Source organism: Trichosurus vulpecula, chromosome 8, assembly GCF_011100635.1.
Source record: "Trichosurus vulpecula isolate mTriVul1 chromosome 8, mTriVul1.pri, whole genome shotgun sequence".
Lineage (NCBI taxonomy): Eukaryota > Metazoa > Chordata > Mammalia > Diprotodontia > Phalangeridae > Trichosurus > Trichosurus vulpecula.
Genome location: NC_050580.1, coordinates 215,142,479 through 215,164,359, shown reverse-complemented (window position 1 = coordinate 215,164,359; position 21,881 = coordinate 215,142,479). Strand labels below are relative to the sequence as shown.

General features: G+C 37.8%; 1 protein-coding gene across 1 annotated transcript in view; it reads right to left on the bottom strand.

Annotated features, from left to right (window-relative positions):
• The window catches only part of LRRC9 (leucine rich repeat containing 9), a 188,794-nt gene that overhangs the window by 58,184 nt on the left and 108,729 nt on the right, over positions 1-21,881 (bottom strand). The window contains exons 18-22 of the mRNA XM_036735971.1: positions 21,270-21,461; positions 14,901-15,026; positions 13,449-13,583; positions 9,967-10,144; positions 5,485-5,705 (exon numbers count right to left, since the gene is read on the bottom strand). Coding sequence (XP_036591866.1) covers positions 5,485-5,705; positions 9,967-10,144; positions 13,449-13,583; positions 14,901-15,026; positions 21,270-21,461 — 852 coding nt within the window. The remainder of the gene's footprint in view (positions 1-5,484; positions 5,706-9,966; positions 10,145-13,448; positions 13,584-14,900; positions 15,027-21,269; positions 21,462-21,881) is intronic.

Below are 21,881 nucleotides of genomic sequence, written 5' to 3'. Positions count from 1 at the left end.
CCCTGAATCCTATGGAAGCTAAAAGACCAGTATTCAACAGATACTATGGGTCCAGCAGGGCAGTATCTGGTGGAGCCTACAAGACAAACTGAGAGTAGGCTTGACTGGTAGAGTCTACAAGGCCAGTGTTGACAGGTATTGGTAGGAGCAGCATGATGACATCACCGGAAAACATTTGTGATTCTGCAGCGTCAGGGGCATGAGTTGCCCTTCCACACATATTCCTTGGCCACATATATTCTTTGTGTATGTCACTACGTTTTTCTATATGTGTGCCCACTATTCAGCTGATGCTATATATATCTGTGGGAGACAGTGCCCAGGTTTATCAGGGAAATATTTTGTTGCTACTTTTTTTACAATGCCATTTCATTACATGCCTTTGCTTTGAAATAATTGTATCCCCTGACCAACTATTACTGGAAAATATATTGGTAGGGTCTCACGAGTTATAGTTTTAGGGGATGCAGAACCAGAGAACCTTGAATTTTTCTACTTTGGGATCTAACCTATGATTTCGGGATTGCTTTTAGGAGCCATATAATAAACCCTAGGTGCCACATAAGGAAAAACTTCCTGACAATTGAAGCTACATAAAAGTAGAATTGGATCTCCCAGGAAGTAGCAAGTTCCCCATTACTAGAAGTCTTCGAGAAAAATTGGATGACCATTTGTTGGGGAAGTCACAAAGAGGATTCCTGTTTGGTTTATATTGGACTAGGTAACCTCCAAAGTCACTTCCAACTTGGTGATTCTTTAAGAATGTAGTTACAGGGGGCAGAGCCAAGATGGCCGCTGGAAAGCAGGAACTTGCGTGAGCTCCCCGCCAAGTCCCTCCAAAAACCTATAAAAATGGCTCTGAACAAATTCTAGAACTGTAGAACCCACAAAATAGCAGAGGGAAGCAGGGCTCCAGGCCAGGACAGCCTGGATGGTCGCTGGGTAAGGTCTATCATGCACGGAGCTGGGAGCAGAGGGGAGTAGAGCCCAGCGTGGGCGGCAGCAGGACCAACCAGAAAGGGGGCCAGGCAGAACAGGCCCTAGAACCCTGAATCACTGAGCTGTGGCAGTTACCAGACTTCTCAACCCACAAACACCAAAGACAAAAGAGAAGGTTAGTGGGAAAAGCTGATGGGACAGAGTGAAAGGAATCCATGGTTCAGCCACTGCCCCAGGGGCAGCAGAGGTGGTGCAGCTACAGAACTACAGCTGCAGTTGCTTCAGGCCCCAGGCCCACATTGGGGGAGGAATTAAGTGGCAGATCAGAGCTGGAGTGTAGAGCCTGCTTAAGATCTCAGTCAGGTCCAGGTTGGCAGTTCTTGGGGAAGGAGGAGTGCTGGTGTGGCAGAGCTGGCTGTATAGGAATAGCTCTGAAAACAACAGAGCATCCCCTCAAGCTTGGAACAAAGTACTCTGTACAAGCAGTCACACCCTGACAAAAAACTCAAGGGTCAAGTAAGTTGGCTGGGAACATGGCCAGGCAGCAAAAACGCTCTCAGATTCAGACTCAGACTTTGGAATCTTTCTTTGGTGACAAAGAAGACCAAAACATGCAGCCAAAAGAAGTCAACAAAGTCTAAGAGCCTACATCAAAAGCCTCCAAGAAAAACATGAACTGGTCTCAGGCCATGGAAGAGCTCAAAAAGGATTTGGAAAAGCAAGTTAGAGAAGTAGAGGAAAAATTGGGACGAGAAATGAGAAGGATGCAAGAAAACCATAAAAGAGAAGGCAATGACGGGCTAAATGAGACCCCCCAAAATACAGAAAAAATACTGAAGAAAACACCTTAAAAATAGACTAACTCAAATGGCAAAAGAGCTCCAAAAAGCCAATGAGGAGAAGAATGCCTTGAAAGGCAGAATTACCCAAATGGAAGAGGAGGTCCAAAAGACCACTGAAGAAAATACTACTTTAAAAATTAGATTGGAGCAAGTGGAAGCTAGTGACTTTATGAGAAATCAAGATATTATAAAACAGAACCAAAGAAATTGAAAAGTGGAAGACAATGTGAAATATCTCATTGGAAAAACCACTGACCTGGAAAATAGATTCAGGAGAGATAATTTAAAAATTATTGAACTACCTGAAAGCCATAATAAAAAAAAGAGCCTAGATATCTTCTTTCAAGAAATTATCAAGGAGAACTGCCCTGATATTCTAGAGCCACAGGGCAAAATAGACATTGAAAGAATCCACTGATCGCCTCCTCAAATAGATCCCAAAAAGAAATCTCCTAGGAATATTGTCGCCAAATTCCAGAGCTCCCAGATCAAGGAGAAAATACTGCAAGCAGCCAGAAAGAAACAATTTGAGTATTGTGGAAACACAATCAGAATAATACAAGATCTAGCAGCTTCTACATTAAGGGATCAAAGGGCTTGGAATATGATATTCTGGAGGTCAATGGAGCTAGGATTAAAACCAAGAATCACCCACCCAGCAAAACTGAGTATTATGCTCCAAGGCAAAATATAGACTTTCAACAAAATAGAGGACTTTCAAGGTTTCTCAGTGAAAAGACCAGAGTTGAATAGAAAATATGACTTTCAAACACAAGAATCAAGAGAAGCATGAAAAGGTAAACAAGAAAAAGAAATCACAAGGGACTTACCAAAGTTGAATTGTTTTGTTTACATTCCTACATGGAAAGATGATGTGTATGATTCATGAGACCTCAATATTAGGGTAGCTGAAGGGAATATGCATATATATGTATGTATATATATGTGTGTGTATGTATATATGTATGTGTGTATATATATGTATATATATGCACATATATAGACAGAGGGCACAGGGTGAGTTGAATATGAAGGGATGATATCTAAAAAAATAAAATCAAATTAAGGGATGAGAGAGGAAAATATTGAGAGAGGGAGAAAGGGAGAGACAGAACAGGTAAATTATCTCACATAAAAGTGGCAAGAAAAACAGTTCTGTAGGAAGGGAAGAGGGGGCAGGTGATGAGATTTGAATGAATCTTGCTCTCATCGGATTTGACCTGAGGAGGGAATACCGTACACACTCAATTGGGTATCTTACCCCACAGGAAAAAAGGAGGAAGAAGACAAAAAAGGGGGGATGATAGAAGGGAGGGCAGATAGGGGGAGGAGGTAATCAAAAACAAACACTTTCGAAAAGGGACAGGGTCAAGGGAGAAAATTCAATAAAGGGGGATAGGTTAGGAAGGAGCAAAATATGTTAGTGTTTCACAACATGAGTATTGTGGAATGGTTTTACATAATGATACACATGTGGCCTATGCTGAATTGCTTGCCTTCTTAGGGAGGGTGGGTGGGAAGGGAAGAGGGGAGAGAATTTAGAACTCAAAGTTTTAAAAACAAATATTCAAAAACAAAAAAAAAGTTTTTGTATGCAACTAGGAAATAAGATACACAGAAAATGGGGCGTAGGAATTTATCTGGCCCTACAAGAAAGGAAGGGAAAAGGGGATGGGAGGGAAGTGGGGTGACAGAAGGGAGGGCTGAGTGGGGAATGGGGCAACCAGAATATACGTCATCTTGGAGTGGGTGGGAGGGTAGAAATGGGAAGAAAATTCGTAATTCAAACTCTTGTGAAAATCAATGCTGAAAACTAAAAATATTAAATAAAAAAGATAAAAAAGAGTGTGATTACAATGAATTCATGACACAAGAGATAGAGAGCATTACAAAATACAAAATGGATAATTTTGATTATGTTAAATTGAAAAGTTTTTGTATAAAAAAAGCCAATGCATCGAAGATTGGGAGGGAAGCAGAAAATTGGGAGAAAATCTTTACAACTAGTATCTCTGATAAAAGGTGTCATCTCTAAAATATACAGGGAACTATGCCAAATTTATAGGAATACAAGTCATCCCCCAATTGAGAAATGGTCAAAGGATATGAACAGGCAGTTTTCAGAGGAAGAAATTAAAGATATCTATAGGCATATGAAAAAATGCTCTAAATCACCACTGATTAGAGAAATACAAATCAAAGACAAACCTTAGGTACCACATTTCTCCTGTCAGATTGGCTAAAATGACAAAACAGGAAAATGATAAATGCTGGAGAATATGTGGGAAAATTGGAACACTGTTACATTGCTGGTTGAGTTGTGAACTGATCCAGCTATTCTGGAGAGCAATTTGGAATTATGCCCAAAGGGCTATAAAAATGTTCATATCCTTTCACCCAGCAATACCACTTCTAGGGTTGTATCCCAAAGAGAATACACAAGTTGGAAAAGGACCCATATGTACAAAAATATTTATAGTGGCTCTTTTTGTAGTAGAGAAGAATTGGAAATCAAGGGGATGCCCACCAATTGGGGAGTGGCTGAACAAATTGTGGTATATGAATGTAATGGAATACTATTGTGCTATAAGAAAAGGGGAAGATATGGACTGCATAATAACCTGGAAAAACCTACACTATATAATGCTGAGAGAGCGGAGCAGGACTAGGAGAACATTATACACAACCACAGATATATGGATTCTGTAATGACTAACCTTGAGAGACCTTGCACTTCTGAAAAATACAAGGTTCAAAGACAACTCCAAAGGACTCATGAGGGAGAGAGCTATCTACATCCAGAGAAAGAACTATAGAGACTGAGTGCAGATTGAGGCAAACTGTTTGCTCTCCTTTTTTTTCTCTTTTGTTTTTGGTTTGTTTTTTTTTTTTTGGTTTTGTTTCTTCTTTATTATGATTCATTCCATTGGTCATAATTCTTCTTTACAACTTGACTATTGTGTAAATAAGTTCAATGCAAAGTTATATGTAGAAGATATATTGGATTCCATGCCGTCTTGGGAAGGGAGGGAGGAGTGGGGGGAAGAAAATCTGAAACTCAAAATCATGCAGAACTGAGTGTTGTAAACTAAAAATAAAAAAATCTTAATTCAATAAAAGGAAAAAAAGAATGTGGTTCTGTGATTGAGCAATCCATGAAATCTGATATAGAGTTACTCTCTCCATCCATGCGGACTACAATTAATACCTTAGTAAATTATCTTTATGAGTTTCTGTGACCAAAAACCTTTATCGCCTGGTCTTTTGGTGATGAATCTCTTCAAATTTATCTAGGTTATTCTTCAAACAATACATAACAAAAAACAAAAGAAGATTGGCTAAGGTTTTCATGAGTGTCTAAGGGGCTCCACTGCTTTTTCCTTAGTACCACTGAACAGAATGAAATATCATTTCAAAGTCCTCTCTAAACTGTTGACATTTATAAGACAGGGTGCCTATAGCCCACATTTTTCTCTAATCCCAATAGGGATTCTCACCATGTTACACAGGTCCTAGTCCTGAACAAAAGTCCTACTCTGCTATCTCACTGAGGCATGAGTATGCATGTATACGTTTATGTACGTAAATATATAGATATACTTATGTTCATATTATGCCTGCACATAAAAACATAAAGGGCAAATATGCATTATTAAATCATCATCACTCTAAAACTCCTAAACTCTAAAACATTAAAATTTACCTTTAAATTGTAGATCTCCTGGTTGGTAGCAATAAAATTATTGTTTATATATAATTCAATTATGGTGTAAGCTTTTTGTAAACCAACCAATGAAGTGATCTTGTTATTTTCGAGAGAAAGGTAATGAAGATGAAGCATGTTTTCAAAGACGCGTTTTTCCAATCCAGTAAGGAGATTATTATTTATGCTGAAACGAGTTAGTTTGGTCAGTTTTGAAATGCCTAAGAAAATAATCAAATATAAGAGAAATTCAGAACAAAAGAAAAAAATTAGGCTTCAAAAGTGAAGTTCTGGCTGCATTACTGGAATTCTTTGGCAGTAGCAGAGAACTTGAAGGACCCTATCACTTCATTTTCTTCTATGGAAGAAGCAAAGATTATGATATATAACCTTTTAGACCAATCATGTTTTGGTTTTCTCAATTGAATCATTCTCCTTTAAGTGATTAGAAAAGGAAGTCTATCTAGGAAATGTCATTTTGCTTTCAGTTCATCATGAAATAAACCCTGACCAGTTTTTATCATGAATGCACAGAATTCATACTTATTAGTAAAGACCTAACTTACCTCCTGAAGATTTCCAAATAATTCAAAGAACTAGAAAATGGCAAAGGGTGAACTGGCACTATTAATACTTCATTAGTATTATTTAGTATCATTTGTAATAATTCCACCCTGTTTATGAGTAGCCTATTTGGAAGATTTGAAAGAATACCTTTCCTGTTTTGCATGCCTTGTAGAATGATTGTAGAGAAATGCAACATGGCTCTGAGTTGAATAGAGCCAAGAAAACAAAGAAGGCAGTAATCTAGAATAGAACTTCCAGTAGAAAAAAATTCCCTAGTGTGGATATTAGGTTCATGTATGCTCCTTTAGAAAAATGGGATATCTATGTCCAAATCCAGGTTAGCCGTGTAGCAAAAATACAGGCTGACTGGCAGCAGGCTAGTCTGTCTACCTTCTACTAGGATTAAGGACAAGAAGATGACTGTAGAGAAAGGAGGTATAATAGGGTCCTCTGTCCACTCTATGTTCAGAAAGATTCATGATTAGCACTATACTACTTAGGAGTGGAAGACTTTTACCCATTTAAAATTATAAGACTATAATAACTATTAACAACAAAAACAATCACAACTGATGTTTATAACTGAATCCGATGCCAGAATTTCCCAAAATATCTTCCATGGAACTTTAGTGTTCTGTATAAAGCACATAGGGATTCTGTGAGAACATGTCAATGCAAAGACTATTTTATCCTCTAAAATATTAAATATGAAATTATGTATGTATCAAAATATGTGTGCATGGTATATTATGGAAGTAAACTTAATTTTAAAATTATGCTTAAAATTCACCTGTTCCTTTTTTTATGATAGGTATGTGGGTATATGTGGAAGGGAGGCAGGTGCCACATACCACCACAGTCACTTAGATTAGCATTTAGATCCTCTCAACATATTATAAGCCACAAAGTATTATTTGATCAAATTGGTTCAGGTATTGTAATTTAAAATTCTAATACTCATTTCTTTTTTTTGTATAAATGTAATGCGGGGTGCAGGAGAACATCTGATCAACTGGATGAGATTAAAGGCTATGAACCTTTGTCAGAAGGGTCGTAGTTCTTAAAGGTAGACATGTGCCTTAGCCCCTTACTGGGCAGGCACAGCAAACATTTCTGATTGGTTCCTCATGACAGGTGCTGCCTCTAAGATAATTGCCAACTGAGAGTCAAGAGGGGAGAGGATTATTATTAAAGGAGCTACCCTAGGAATGTAATGGGAGGGATTGGGGAGCCCTTGCTCAGCACTGGCAAGACTCACTTCTTCAGTACTGAAGCAAATGAAGAGGAAGCCATCGGAAATGCATGAAGGGATGGCTCTGGTAGCTCTCTAGTGGCACAATCGCCTCTGAGAAGCAGCAAGGATGGATATTGGACATAGAATGGGCAAGACAATTTACTTACTTAGTAGCCTATAGTATGTTTGCTGGTATTAAGTCTCTTAACTGAAATCTTAAATTTCCAACTGCCAATAATCTTAAACTTGGATAAAGAGAAGAATCCAGGAAAAAGGGATGAGGATTATTTCAACTTTCTCCGGAGCTTGACATTTAGATTCAAGCTGAATATTTTGCATTGCCTCTCATTGTTACTGTGGTGCTAATCCTGATTAAGGATCTCCCCGCCCCTACATTTAATAGGCATCAGGTGGAGCTAGTTAAGGGAAGCTTGATTAGGGGGAGGCTTGTTTGTAGGCAGGCCCTTACCTTTTTGCTGATTAGGTGCTAAGCTCCAGGTCCACACCTTTTTTGCTAAGTAGGTACTGAGCCCCAGGTCCACACCCTTTCACTGATTAGGTGTGAAGACCTCAGGCCCTAAACAGGGTATATATACCATGAGGGTAGCTATTAAACTCAGAGTAGAGAGAGCTAGAAGAAGATAGTACTGAGAGAAGAAGAGATAGAGACGGAGAACTGGAAGAGACAGAGAGAACTGGAAGGGCTCTGAGAACTGCAAGGGCTTTCAGAACTTTGGGAGGAGAGGACACAGGCAAGCAGACAGTTAAGATTTGTGAGTGTTTAAGGGAAGGCCCTAGCAGAGTGTTTGAGGGAAGGTTACAGGATGGCTTGTCTCTTTGCTGTGACATTGTGTTTTAATTTTCTTGCTGTTACATTGAAGTAGACTTACTGGTTTTGGGATGCAATTGTTGCTATGTCGAACTGGAGTTATTGGTTTTGGGATTGATCCTCTGGGGTCTGAATAAATGTTTTACTTCTGCCTTCTATATAGAGAGTCTCATATTTTGCCATTCTGAACTATACAGGCATATTCATGGTCACCATTGGTACTGTGAATCTTGCCTTACCGATACAGTTACTGAGGCTTTAATTACTGTGACTGTATCTGATGTGATCCTTATGAAAAGTTTCATTTGATTTCAAAATCTGTTGAATAATTTTCACTTTTGTTCAAGTCTAAAAAATGTCAAAACACAACTTTAAAAATGCAAATTTAATTAAGAGTGTTATGACTTTTTTTCCTTTGGTTTCCTGTTTTCACTCTTGGAATGACAACAGAAATTCAAGTTAGGACAGAGAAGTACAGGAGGAGGCTGAAGGACGTAGAAGAGGCCACCTGAGCTTGTTCATTTGCTGCAGTAGAAAGAATATTGAATTCAGGGCCAGAGTACCTCGGTTCAAATTCTGGCTCTGCTATTATTACCAGTATCACCTAGGGCAAACCACTTTACCCACTCTGTGCCTCAGTTTCTTCAGCTGTAAAGTCAGAGTTTTGGACTTGACTTCCAAGGTCCTTTCTAGCCCTAAATTTATGATCTAATGTACTTGTGTAAATAAACTGCAGTTTGTTACTGACATCCCCCTAAGAGAGTTGGAATCTTGTGATAATGATGGGGTGCTTGGGTGCCTGTGTCTGAACCTCAATTCCAAAACCACGTACAGTTCTAAAATCACATCTCTCCCTAGCCTCAAAATACTGTCTCTGTAGCTCAAGGACAGCATGCCCCAGCAACTTATCTCTACTCCTTTCATGGTAGGCAGGCCTGTGTACTGATAATTGTCTGTGTACTGGGTCATGACCATACTCACTACTTACTGACCTTACTGATATATATCCTAGATATGGTCAAATGTATATTCTCGTACTTTTATGTTGTCTAACAAGACATTTGATGAAAGCCACCTAGATATTCATAGTCAGTCCTGACCGACAGTGACGTTTCACAGTCAAAACCACACCTCCAGGTCGCCATCCCCCTTGGGCTATTTCCCAGTGAACTCTGGGTAATATGCCTGCACAGTAGATACAAAAAGTGCGTGTTCTTTAAGAACTGACCACACCTTAAACACTCCCTAATCCCACCCCAAAACACCTAATTAACCTGTTTCACCCCTAAATCTCTTATAAAAGCTCTTCCTGCACCCCTCTAAGGTTGCAGGTTCCCTAAGAACTCCTGCTCATTGTAAAGCGTAATAAATCTTTGCCATCTTGACTTAAAGAATGCTTGAGATCGTGAATTCATTCCGGACAGCCCCAACCTTCTCCAATACTTGGGTCCTTGAAGCGGTACTCCCCCTCAACCAGAAACTCCATTCCTGGGAACTTTAGTTTTGGGATCCCTGAATCCCTGGGTTTCTTCCCCTCAACAATTCTAATGTCAAGGAACTCTTTATAACTTTCTTATGACTTCTTGAGGAAGCATTGGTGATAGGCTCTTAGCTTTAGAGCTGTAAGGGACCTTAGATATCATCTAGAATCAACTCACTCATTTTATGGATGAGAAAGCTGAAGTTCAGAACAGTAAGTCATTTTTCCCATAGGTTCACAAAAGAAGTTGAGTAGCAGAACCAGGATTTAAATCCAAGTTTTGAAAAACACTGTATGTACTTATGTACTATTTTTTACTTGATGTATTAAGCATTAATATTGCTAAGATTTCTCATTTCTGAAACCCATTACCTTCTAGTTTTGAGATGCAGTTTCCATCTAAAGTGAGCTCTTCCAAATTAACACAAGATTCCAAACCTTCAATTTTTGTGAGATTATTATTGCTAAATGATGCCCATCGCAAATTCACCAATTTTTCCAAATTAGTGATTTCAAAGAGATTTTGTCCATCCAAATTTAAGGCAGTTATCTGTTGAAAAATTTACTCAAAATTAATTTAGTAAATCTTTAAAAGATCAAAATATTTTAAACAAAATTTTAAGGCAGAGTAGTGATAATTAGTTTCCTGTTTTATACTACATACAGACATTAAAGGAATTTTACTGTAAACTGAAGAGTAAAACTCTTAAAGACATAATTCTTTTAAAAATAAGATGCAGCACCCCAAAGGAGTATTTGCTTAGCAACAGTTCTGTCAAACTGTCCAACAAAAGTCTTTTAAAGGTTTCCATAATTTTTTGGCCTATTGTCAAGTAACTTGCCTATTGTTATATGATTAGTAAGCATCAAAGGTAGGCCGTCCTGATCAGTGCACTAGACTAGAAATGAATGAATGGATCCATCAAAAAGCATTTATTAAATTTTACTATGTTCCTGGCTCTGTGCAAAGAGCTGAAGATGCAAATACAAGTAAACCCGACTGTCCCTGCCCTCAAGTCGCTTCTACATACAACTGAAAGAGACAATACCTAAAGGGAAAGTAGAGACTGTGTAGGGGTTATGCATGTGGCAGCATGATTTAGAAATGGCAATGTGTTCTGCTTCTGGGCAGGAGGAGGTGGGTTGTGAAGAATCACCCAAGTGCAGGGGCCATGCCCAGGAGACCCATGTGCTGGGTATGGCTCTGTCACATCCCTCAAGCCTTTATATTTGTTTGCCTCATTAGATCACTCTTCTCCCTGGACGCTGTGGCCAAATTCTACTCACCTTCTGGATACTGCTCACACAAGGCTCATCTCTCATGTCTGTACCTTTGTATTCACTATAATCCTCATTTCTACCTTCTAGCATACCTTCTACCTCACTTATTTCAAAATTCAACTCAAGCACTACCTTCTAAATGAAACCTTTCCTGATTCCCCTCAATTGCTAGTGGCACTGGAGGGGTGGTGATGATCAGCAGAACAGAGCTATCACAGCTTTCCCTCTTGCTCTCACACTCATCCTTGTGTGGGGTACAGCAACTCTTTCCTTTGGACTTGACTTTTCCTCTCATCCTGTCCTTAGGCCCCACCCTTGGAGAAGGGGTTCTATTTTCAAACTGCATTGGGAAGGGAAAAAATAACGAACCTCCGCCTGCCCCAAGCCCCACAACTCCAACCTAGCTAGTCACAAGAGAACAGAAGAGCTGGGTTTATAGATGCAATACTTTGCTAGCTATAATTATTAAAAAAAACCCAAATAAACAATTATCCTTTCCTTCTCCTCCAAGCTGTCAGCCAGAGAACTGCTCTGGCAAAATACTCCAGTCGTAAATCGATGTCTCTCATTCTCCTGGGCACTCACTCCCCAATGACCCTTTTCTGCCGCATTGGAGCAAAGATACACATAGACCAGTAATGCAATGGTAACCTATGCTTATCACATTTTAAAAATAAAATCGTGATAAAAGCCAGCAAACTCTTAAGAAACAGTTAAGTTTTGGGAAATAGTCACACACCTAATTGGGAAGAGGGAGGGAAAGGAAAGAATGAAGGAAATGGAGGAATCATGGCCTTGTGGGTCTGCCAGAGGAGACAGGAGTGGTAGTTTTTTGGCAATGCTTCACCCACCCTTAAGCACCTCATGCCCCATCTCATGCCCATGCAGTTCCAGGATCTCAAGGCTACTTTTCTCCACAGATCCATGGCTTATAGAGGCAGCTCTCTCTTGTTCTTACTTCTGCATACTGCTCTGATGCCAGGGTTTTCCCTCATTCTTAATATATTTATAGCTGCTCACAACTCCTTATGCTGGGAGGATTTATCTACGAGCCTCCTTCCATCAGTCCCCAGGTTAGGGCAAATTCTCCAGGGAATTAAGGACAGAAACACTGGTATGATTCCTGCCTGAACTAGCAGCCATTTCCAGTGTATTGATCTCCTTGGCAAAACCAAGATGGGGCTAGATATTTATTCTATATATACTGGCATATATGTATGTTTTCTTCCCTGGTAGAATGTATGGTCTTTGAGAGCACGGACTATTTAATTTTTGTATCCGTTAGTGGTACACAGTTGGTGCTTAATACATGCTTATTGGTTGATTCATTTCCTCCTTTATTCATGTTTTCTAAGTTTCTTTCCAGCTCTAACATTATAATATTTAACTTGACAACAGGTTACAAAATGGAGAAAGGGAAAAATGGTTTTAAGAGCTCATTAACGTGGATGAATTTTAAATTTTTAATAACGTTCTATGGATTGTCAAGATTAAAATTGAACATGCTAGTCCTTCTTATAACTCTCAGCAAACCAGATTTTACTTTTTAATATTTTACTTTCTAAACAGATAGTGTTTGGTAGCTTTCTGGTTGGGCAAGAGCAATCCCCTCTGAGAGGAAGCAAGGAAAGATGTGTGACACAGAACAGGCAAACTGTTAACCTAATATTCTATAATATGTTTGCTGGTCTCTTAAGTCTTTAACTGCCAACAATCTTAAACTTGAATAAAGAGAAGAATCCAGGAGGGGATGTGAGGATTATTTCAACTTTCTTACACTGCTGTGTAGACAATGTAATGTGTAGACAAAACTCGATATGTACTCTGTCTAGGCACCCTTTGGATAATGTTTAATTTCATTGCTCTATTCTAAGTTGTCACAGTAATAAAAGTTCCTAATGAGCCCCACTGCAACACAGATTTATGTAAACATTGCAACCAAGAAAAATATAAAATCAGAAATTATCAGGAATTCCCTTGATCTCTACCCCTTATTCTCTATTATAACTAGATGTCTTTACCTGCTTCTACCCACTAGTTCTAGTCTGCTCACATTCCTAGACAGTTCCTACCCTTGTAGGAAGTATATAGAAACATCCTGGTGTCTTTCATACTGTTGATAACTGTGGCTCTTGCCCACATTCCTGGCCTGAATTCTGACCCCATCATCTAGTCCTGGTCTTGGGTCCTAATCAACATTTCACCTATCTCCTCTGACATTGTGTTATTTGACTATTAACACCCCTGCTCTAATACCTGGCTCTGATCTACAGTATCTATCTATCTATCTATCTATCTATCTATCTATCTATCTATCTATCTATCTATATCTCCATTTGAGATTATACCCTAATCCCAGATTCCCAGCTCTGTTGTGACCACTGGTTTCTAGCACACTACTTTACTTATCCTCTATCTAGGCTTCCTTGTTTCCTGGTTTAGAACTATGTTTATGTTTCTTGGTCTAGAACATTGAACTGACGTTGATGTCCCCTTTTTATCACTCATGATGACAGAAATCAAGTACAAAAACCTGATGAGAAACAAATTACTATAATAGCATCAAACTTTACCTTAGAATACCAGTTTCCACTAAGATGTGAAAGTGGTTCTGCCTTAGTCATCTGTGTTAGAATTTTGGCAGAAGGCCATATGCTAAGTATTCGTGGTCGAACTTCATCAGTTCTGGAATGGTGTGAGAGGGTTGTCTAAAAGAAAATACTTGATGAATAAAGGAAATGGCATTCATAGGTCTACTATCTATCATGAGGAGTTTTGTCTCATAATCATTAATAAATAGCATTTACAGAGTGCTGTAAGGTTTACACAATACAAATATCATCGTTTTGTCATCACATAACTCTAGCAGTTAAATGAGGAAACTGAGTCAGAGTATGGTTATGTGACTTGCCCAGGGTCACACAGCTAGCAAATATCTGAGGCCAGTTTTGAACTCAGGTCTTTCCTGACTCCAGACCCAGTGCTCTATTATGCCACCAGCTTTTCAATAAAACAAAATAAGATTAAAATATAAACTATTTTTTGTTTTCATAGTGGTCTATGTGTTATACTTTTATACCTTTATTATTTAAGCATGATTTTAGATGTCTAGATTTGTTTTTCCAACTTATTTTTCTGTGTAATAAAAATTATTTCTTTCATGAATTTTGAACAGGTTTAAAATTATATATGGCTATATCTATACACCACTGCCAAAATTTCTTCTGTTAGCATCCAATATTCCAGACACATTTTGACAAAAGTGTGGCATGTAAAAAAGAAGAGTAAAGTTATTCTTGAACCTTATTTAAGGGAAATTAAGATACTTCTACAAGTAAACGACTTGTTTTGATTCTTCCTGGCCATGAAGTATAATTTAATATAATGATGGAGAGGCACTTCACTAAATACCACCCCAACAGTCAAAAGTCTTTAAATATATGCCTCTAAGCTAACCTTAACAAGGAAGTAGCTTATTTGTTCAGAAGTTCTAAGAAGGAGTTTAGTGAGTTGAAGTGAGTACATAAACAGGTAGATGAGATATATGGAGAATGGCGGGCTTTCAACCATGCAACAGATTTATTTCTACAGCTGAGAGTCAAATGAAGCAGTCTTAGTAAGAGAAAACAACATTCAAGTAGTGTAATATCTTGGAAATTAATTAACTATGTTTGTCACTCTGATGAGCATGGTGGGTCACGGGCATGAATTTGGTACTTAACAAGGGTTTAGAGTTACTTATGGAGCATGTAAACACATTAAACATAGGGCCTAGGGCACTTCTAACTGAAGCCCCAGTTTCTCCATATAGCCCCAACATAGTTATGATTTTGATAATGAAATGATTAGCTGATGAGATCAAATTAAGGAAAAGATCTATATCTAGATCTAATTAGGGAAGAAACAAAAGAAAATAAAAAAACCTGACCATCAAGATGGTGAAAATATACTGTGTGTTTGTTCAGGATAATAATCATATTATTCTCATGTGAATACTCAAGAAATATTAAACTGATGCATCCAACCTGAGTAATCCTTGTTCCAGCAATAAAATTTACAGCTGCATTTTTTTCTTCTTCAGTAACCGGGAGTCCATTTAAATGGGTAAGAGTCTTTAATCTGCCAATAACACTTAGTCTCAATGTGGCTGGCTTAGGAAAAACAGAACAATAATTTAATTTTTAAAAATATTATGGATGATATTACATGGGGGAGTATTTCATTCTTTTTTACATGATTAATATATTTGATATTACATACCACATTAAATTTGGCTAAATCTTAAATAAGTGGCCACCCACAAAGTCACCTGTTATGATAGAAGAATGTTATTTTATCACACCCAGTAATAAGAGAAGACCAGAATGTTGAATCCAGGAAGATGGAACTAGGTATATATAGTCTGATACACAGGTAGAGGAGAGAAAAAAAAACTGAGAGGTAAGAAATGCTTGTGAATTGCCCTCAGGACTATGGCAGGAATCAGACTGAAGGCAGTGATAGATCAGTCTTATATTATGATCATGAGAAAAGGCAAGAGAGACAAGTATCGATACAGACTGCTTTGACACCACTAGAAAGAACTGGCCTGGCAATTAACCACATAAATGTAAAACAACAGAACTGAGCATTTTGTTTCTGTAACTCAGTTTTCTAGCCAAACTTGGGGTATTTTGCATAAGGCTCTCCAATGTGATAGAGAGAATGCTGATATTATGCTTCTAAAGAAATATCCTTTTATTTCCCTGAGAGAGGACACATGTATCTAGATCTATGTCTGCAGCTAATCCTAGAGAAAGCCCGACTGAAACCAAGCCTGTTCTCCCTCTCACAGAATGCCGTCCTTTCTAAAGTTCTCCCTACCATGGCTGGCTCAGACTGGGCAGAGACTCCAGAACCTGATCAAGAGGTCTTTAAATTAAAAATGAAGGGAGAGGGAGAAAATTTTAGATATTTATATCTACATCTACCTCAATATCTACATCTATATTTGTTGTTCAGTTGTTCAGCTGTGTTTGAGTCCTTGTGCCCCCATGAACTATATAGCATGTCAGACCCTTTGATCCTCCACTATTTCCCGATGTCTGTCTAAGCTCATGTTTGTTGCTTCTGTGACACTCTCCATCTATCTCATTCTCTGCCATCTCCTTTTCCTTTTGCCTTCAATCTTTCCCACCATTAGGGTCTTTTCAAATGAATCCTGTTTTCTCATTTATTGGAAATATTTAAACTTCAAAATATTTAAACTTCAGCTTTAGTATTTGACTTTCCAGTGAATATAGTCTGAATTAATTTCTTTAGGTATTGACTGATTTGATCTCCTTGCTGTCCAAGAGACTCTCAAAAGTCTTCTCTGACACCATAATTCGAAAGTGTCAATTTTATGGCTCTAAGATTTCATTATAGTCCAACTCTCACAGCCATACACTGCTACTGGAAAAATCATAGCTTTTAATATATGGAACTTTGTCAGTAAGGTGATTGATATCTCTGTTTTTTTTTAGTATGCTGTCCAGATTTGCCACAGCTTTCCTTCGAAGGAGTGTCTTTTAATTTCAGGGCTGCAGTTGCCATCTGCCGTGATCTTTGAGCCCATGAATATGAAATCTGACACTGTTCCTATTTCTTCTCCCTCTGTTTGCCAGGAAGTGATGGAGCCCATTGTCAAGTTGTTAGTTTTTTTGATTTTAAGCTTCAAGCTAGCTTATACACTCTCCTTTTTCACTCTCATTAAGAGGCTTCTTAATTCCTCTTCACTTTCTGCCATGAGAGTACTATCATCTGCATATCTGAGATTGTTGATATTTCTCTCGGCAACCTTAATTCTGGATTTTGATTCATCCAGCCTGGCATTTCCTATGATGTACTTTTCATATAAGTTAAATAAATAGAGTAACAATATACAGTCTTGGCATACTCCTTTTCCAATATTAAACCAAGTCATTCCACGTTTGGTTCTAACTGTTGCTTCTTGACTCACATACAGGTTCCTCAGGAAATAGGTAAGATGACCTCTTACTCCCATTTCCTTTGAGGACTTGCCACATTTTGCTGTAATCCACACAGTCAAAGGCTTTAGTATAATGAATGAAGCAGAAATAGACCTCTTCTGGAACTCCCTTGCTTTCTCTACAATCCAGTGAATGTTGGATTACATCTATATTTCTGTATTTATATTATTTCTGTGTCTATATCTACATATATGTCTATATTTACCTCTTTATATGTACAGCTATGCCAATATCTACATCTATGCCTATATTTATATCTATATCTGTATCTATACTTATACCTACATCTATATCCATACCTACACATACATCTGTATCTATATCTACATCTATGCTTACACCTACACCTCCATTTATACCTGTATCTAAACCTATATCTACCTTTATCTGACAGGCCAAATGAAGCAAGTAAAACATAGGCAGATGAGTATAGAGTGAGTCAGTAATTCACAACAGACCCTATCCAAAAAAGAGGAATATCAACAAAACACATGGCTTCAGATGTTTATACACAAACGCACAAAGTACAGATAACAAACAAGGAAAGCTATAAATTTTAATGTAAGTAGGTAAATTCAACCTCAAAGTTGTCACTGAGACTTGGTGGAATGGTACTTATGATACTTATAACTGGAATGGAAAAGCATATATTAAATGCTTACTATGTGCCAAGCACTGTGCTAAGTACTCAGGATACAAATACAAAAGCAAAATGGTTCTTGCTGTCAAGAAACTCACATTCTATTATAGCAGACAATACAAATAGGAAGGTTCATTTTATAGTTAGATGTAAGGGCTGGAGAGATGACAAAGTCTGATAGACCTTGGGAGCCTAGCAGACCAAGAAGGTCTTTCAGGAACAGTGGGAGGGACAGATTAACAAGAAAAACAATAAATGATATTTATGCTATAATTCCTCATATTTATTGTAGTTTATTTTTTTTTGGCTATATAGTGTTGTTGCTCTAAATTAAAATTCATGCACTGAACCACAATGCCAAAGGATGGTAAAAATAATGATGCATTGTCTTATTAAAAAGTACACCAATGAACTGCCTTGATCAGGTAGACCCACTGTTGATATTACTGGCATTGATGATCAATCAGGAGTACTTACTGGAAAAAATGTGTCAAGTGCATGGGAATTAAAGTGGACATCATTTGTATTTTTAAATATTTTTACTGCTAAGACACTAATGCCATGTAATAATTTTTTAAAAGGTCATCAAACAACAGGTAGAGTGCCTGGCATATGGCAGTTGATCAATTGATGGATGAAGGTTAGGATATGTGTAGTTGGCAGGAGGGTGGAGTGAGGCTCAGGATTACCTCAGAGGGGTGAGGATAAGGATTTGGGAGTATATTATAAATCATATGGGAAGAGCAGCACCTCTCAGTATTGACTGTGTTTATAACCTGGGCTCTGCAGCCATCACTGTGGAGAAGAGGCCCATCTTCCTAACTACCACCAATATCAAGCATTAATGATCTGCCACAGTATGCCACTTTAGCTCAAAAGCTCTGGGAGTGGCAGCAACCTACTCCTTCTCCTCCTGATCACCAATCCTGCTTCCAGCTTAGTCCTAAAAACTATCACTCCAGGAAACAGCCCTGTGGAGATGCAGCCTGACAATGTTTCTGTTGGCACAGTAGTCATAGCTATTTAAGACTTAGAAAAGAAAATTCTTACCACCCAATTCCTTGACATTGTCATATGGCTCAACATTAGACATGGATAAGATTTTATCAATAAGAACAACATCAAAGAAGACACATTATCATTTGCCTTGCTGCTGCACTCTAAGGACCATAGGATGTTTACATCTAACTGACGGCAGATGTGATGACTTATGTGTTGTGCTTCCCCATTAGAATGTGAGCTTTGCACATAGTGATAATTTAATAAATAATTTTTCATTTATGAAATAATATGTTCATGAGAAGGATCACAAATCTGGCACAGAAGCATGATATAGTAATTATAAGGGACTTCAATTATCCAGATATCTTATGGAACTCTTGGACAAAAGCAAATAAACTCCTAACTTGCCTTAATAATAAATTAATTCTCCAAAAGGTAGATGAAGCAATAGAATGAACTGATATGCAGGATCTGATTCTGACTAGCAAAGATGAACTAGTTGTTGAACTAGAAATAATGGGAATGTGAGGAAAATGCTCTTTCACCTCCCATAGGTAAGAGCCACGCCTTTGTTTTGGGGATAGTAGATTTCAAAGAGTTTAGAAAAGTCACAGGATCCCAGGAACCAAAATTCTACAAGGGCAAGTCATCTTAGGAGAGATGGAAAGCTCCCCAAAATGAAATTCTGAAGGCACAAAGAGAAATAATTCCATTGAAAAGAAAAGAGAAGAGTTGTCTAAAGAAACGAGTGGTAGATGCAGAAGGAATTCACTAGTTTACTTAGATTAAGAAAAAAACATATACAGAAAATGGAAGCAAGAAAAGAAGTCAGCGCAGTCCTATAAAACTAGTGGCAGGGGGTGCTAAGGCACAGAATGAGCTAAGGCTCTCATGCAATGAATGCTAAGGATAACCAAAAAGACTTGATTAGTTATGCTGGGGTTAAAAGAAAGATCAAAGAAGGAATAGATAGGAGTATATGGAACGATGATAACAGAAGTTCAGAATGGAGGAAAATCAAAAATGATTGGTAGGGAGATGACACTCAAAGTAAGTAAGGAGATGGTAATAGAACACTTAGCTTCCGTTAATGAGTTCAAGTTGCCAAAACTACTTGCAAGGGTATTTAAAGAGATGGCAGATGAGACTGCTGAGCATCTCTCAGTTACATTTGAAAAATCATGGCAAAAATTATAAAACTGTAACTAGAGCAGGGCAAATGCACTGATTTTTACAATTGGAAAAAAGCACACTCTTCCAACTATGGGACTTTATTCTCAACTTTGATTCTAAAATGAATCTTAAAGAGATGGTTTATGAGCAATTAGAAAGGGAAGTAAATGGTGACCACTAATTGCTATCATGGCTTCATCAAAAATAAGTCACCCAGACTAACATTATGACGTTTAATGATAAGGCTTAGGACTTGTAGATCAGGGGAATACCACAGTCATGGTAGGCCTGCATTTTAGACCAACATTTGTCAAAGTCAAACAAGATAGAAATGTAGATTAGGTGAGAAGTACAGGGAGATGAGATGGGGAGGCAGGGCAATTGGGGTTAAGTGACTTGCCCAAGCACACAACTAGTAAGTGTCTGAGGCCAGATTTGAACTCAGGTCCTCCTGACTCCAAGGCCATTGCTCTACTCACTGTGCCACCTAGCTGCCCCCTAAGGGGAATTATCAATAGGAGTGCTTCAACTCTATCAGTCCTTAGCCTTGGGTTATCTAACACTTTCATTAATGGATGAAGGCATAGATGGCATATTTATTATATTTTCAGATGACGCAAAATTAGGATGGATCACTAACCCAGGCATATGACAGTAAGAATTCAAAAGATCTATTAGCTAAAACATTGGGTCAAATCTAGTAAGATGAAATTTTCAAGGGATAAATATAAAGTTCTATGTTTAGATTTTTAACAATCAGCTTTACAGGCCTAGAAACAATGTATGTGAAAATAATGAGGGTTTTAGCACACAATAAGCTCAATCAATATAAGGCTACAGTGTGATATGATGCCAAAAAAGCTATAATATGTCAAGCATTTTGTAAATCAATATAAATGTGCACTATATAAACATGCTATTATTATTAGGCTTCATTCAGAAGGAATAATGATCTGAACGAGGAAAGTTACTCTAGTCAGACCACTTCTAGATATTCTATGCTCAGTCCCAAAAACTATATTATAGGAGGGATTCTGAGAAACTGGTTCTTATTCCCAAATGCTTGTTTCTTTCCTTGCTAGAAGACGGAGACCAGGCAGGGTGGTAAGAGGAACTAAAGATCATGATGTACAAGGATTGTTGAGGGAACTGGGGAAGAGAAAATTTAGGGGGAAAACAGATACTGTCTTCAAGTAGGTGAAGTGTTATTATGTGGAAGAGGATTTAGAATTCAAAAGGCTGAATTAGATCCGTGGGTGGAAACTGCAGAGAAGCAGATTTGGGTTTGATAGAAGGAAGAATTTCCGAAAAATAAGAGTAGTCCAAAAGTAGAATCACTTCCTCAGGAAGTAAGTGTGTTCCCTAGCACCGGAAGTCTCCCGGCAAACATTAGATGAGCACTTTGTCAGGAGGTTGTAGAGGGCATTTGGAATTGTGAATGTGTAGGGATTAAAAGAGTATAATAACATTTTAACAACAATATTATATTGCGCTGAAACATAAATGAGAGTTATTTTGCTTATCACAAGGGAATAGAACATTTTAAAATAAATATATCTGATGCCTACCTTCTGCCATGGATTATGTCGAATATCAAGATTCAGAAGGTTTGAAGTATGTTTGCATAAAATATTAATTTCATCTCCAGTTTTTTTCAGCTGATTCCAGCTTAAGTCTAAGTATTTCAATTTCACTAGACCTCTAAATCCTTCAAGAGTTATCACGTGGTTATGGCTTGCATCCAAATATTCAAGATTATACTGAAAAAAGATGTACAATAATGATATTGCTACTACTGCTAAAACATAAGTATTTACATTAATATAGTTCTTTTTTCCACACACACAGAGTCTTGTAACTGTTTGAAGGCTAATCTTCATAATGGTACCAATAAATGAATTCTTCCAAAGAACTTTCTGCATTTCATTATAGACACTTTATTACTGGTTCTTATTCTACTCTTGTGAGATAAAGAAGAAGCAAGTTGTTTTAATTCACTTTTTTAAGATGAGTGAAGGCACACTTCAAATCTAATCCATTTTATATTATAATTTATATTTATATTCTTTTGTCCTTGCAAAACATATTCTATGTTTCACAGAGGCTGAAACAGAGCTAGACAAGTTACACTTTGGACTATAATTAACTTCTAAATAACTACCTCTGTGGCCTTGGGCAAA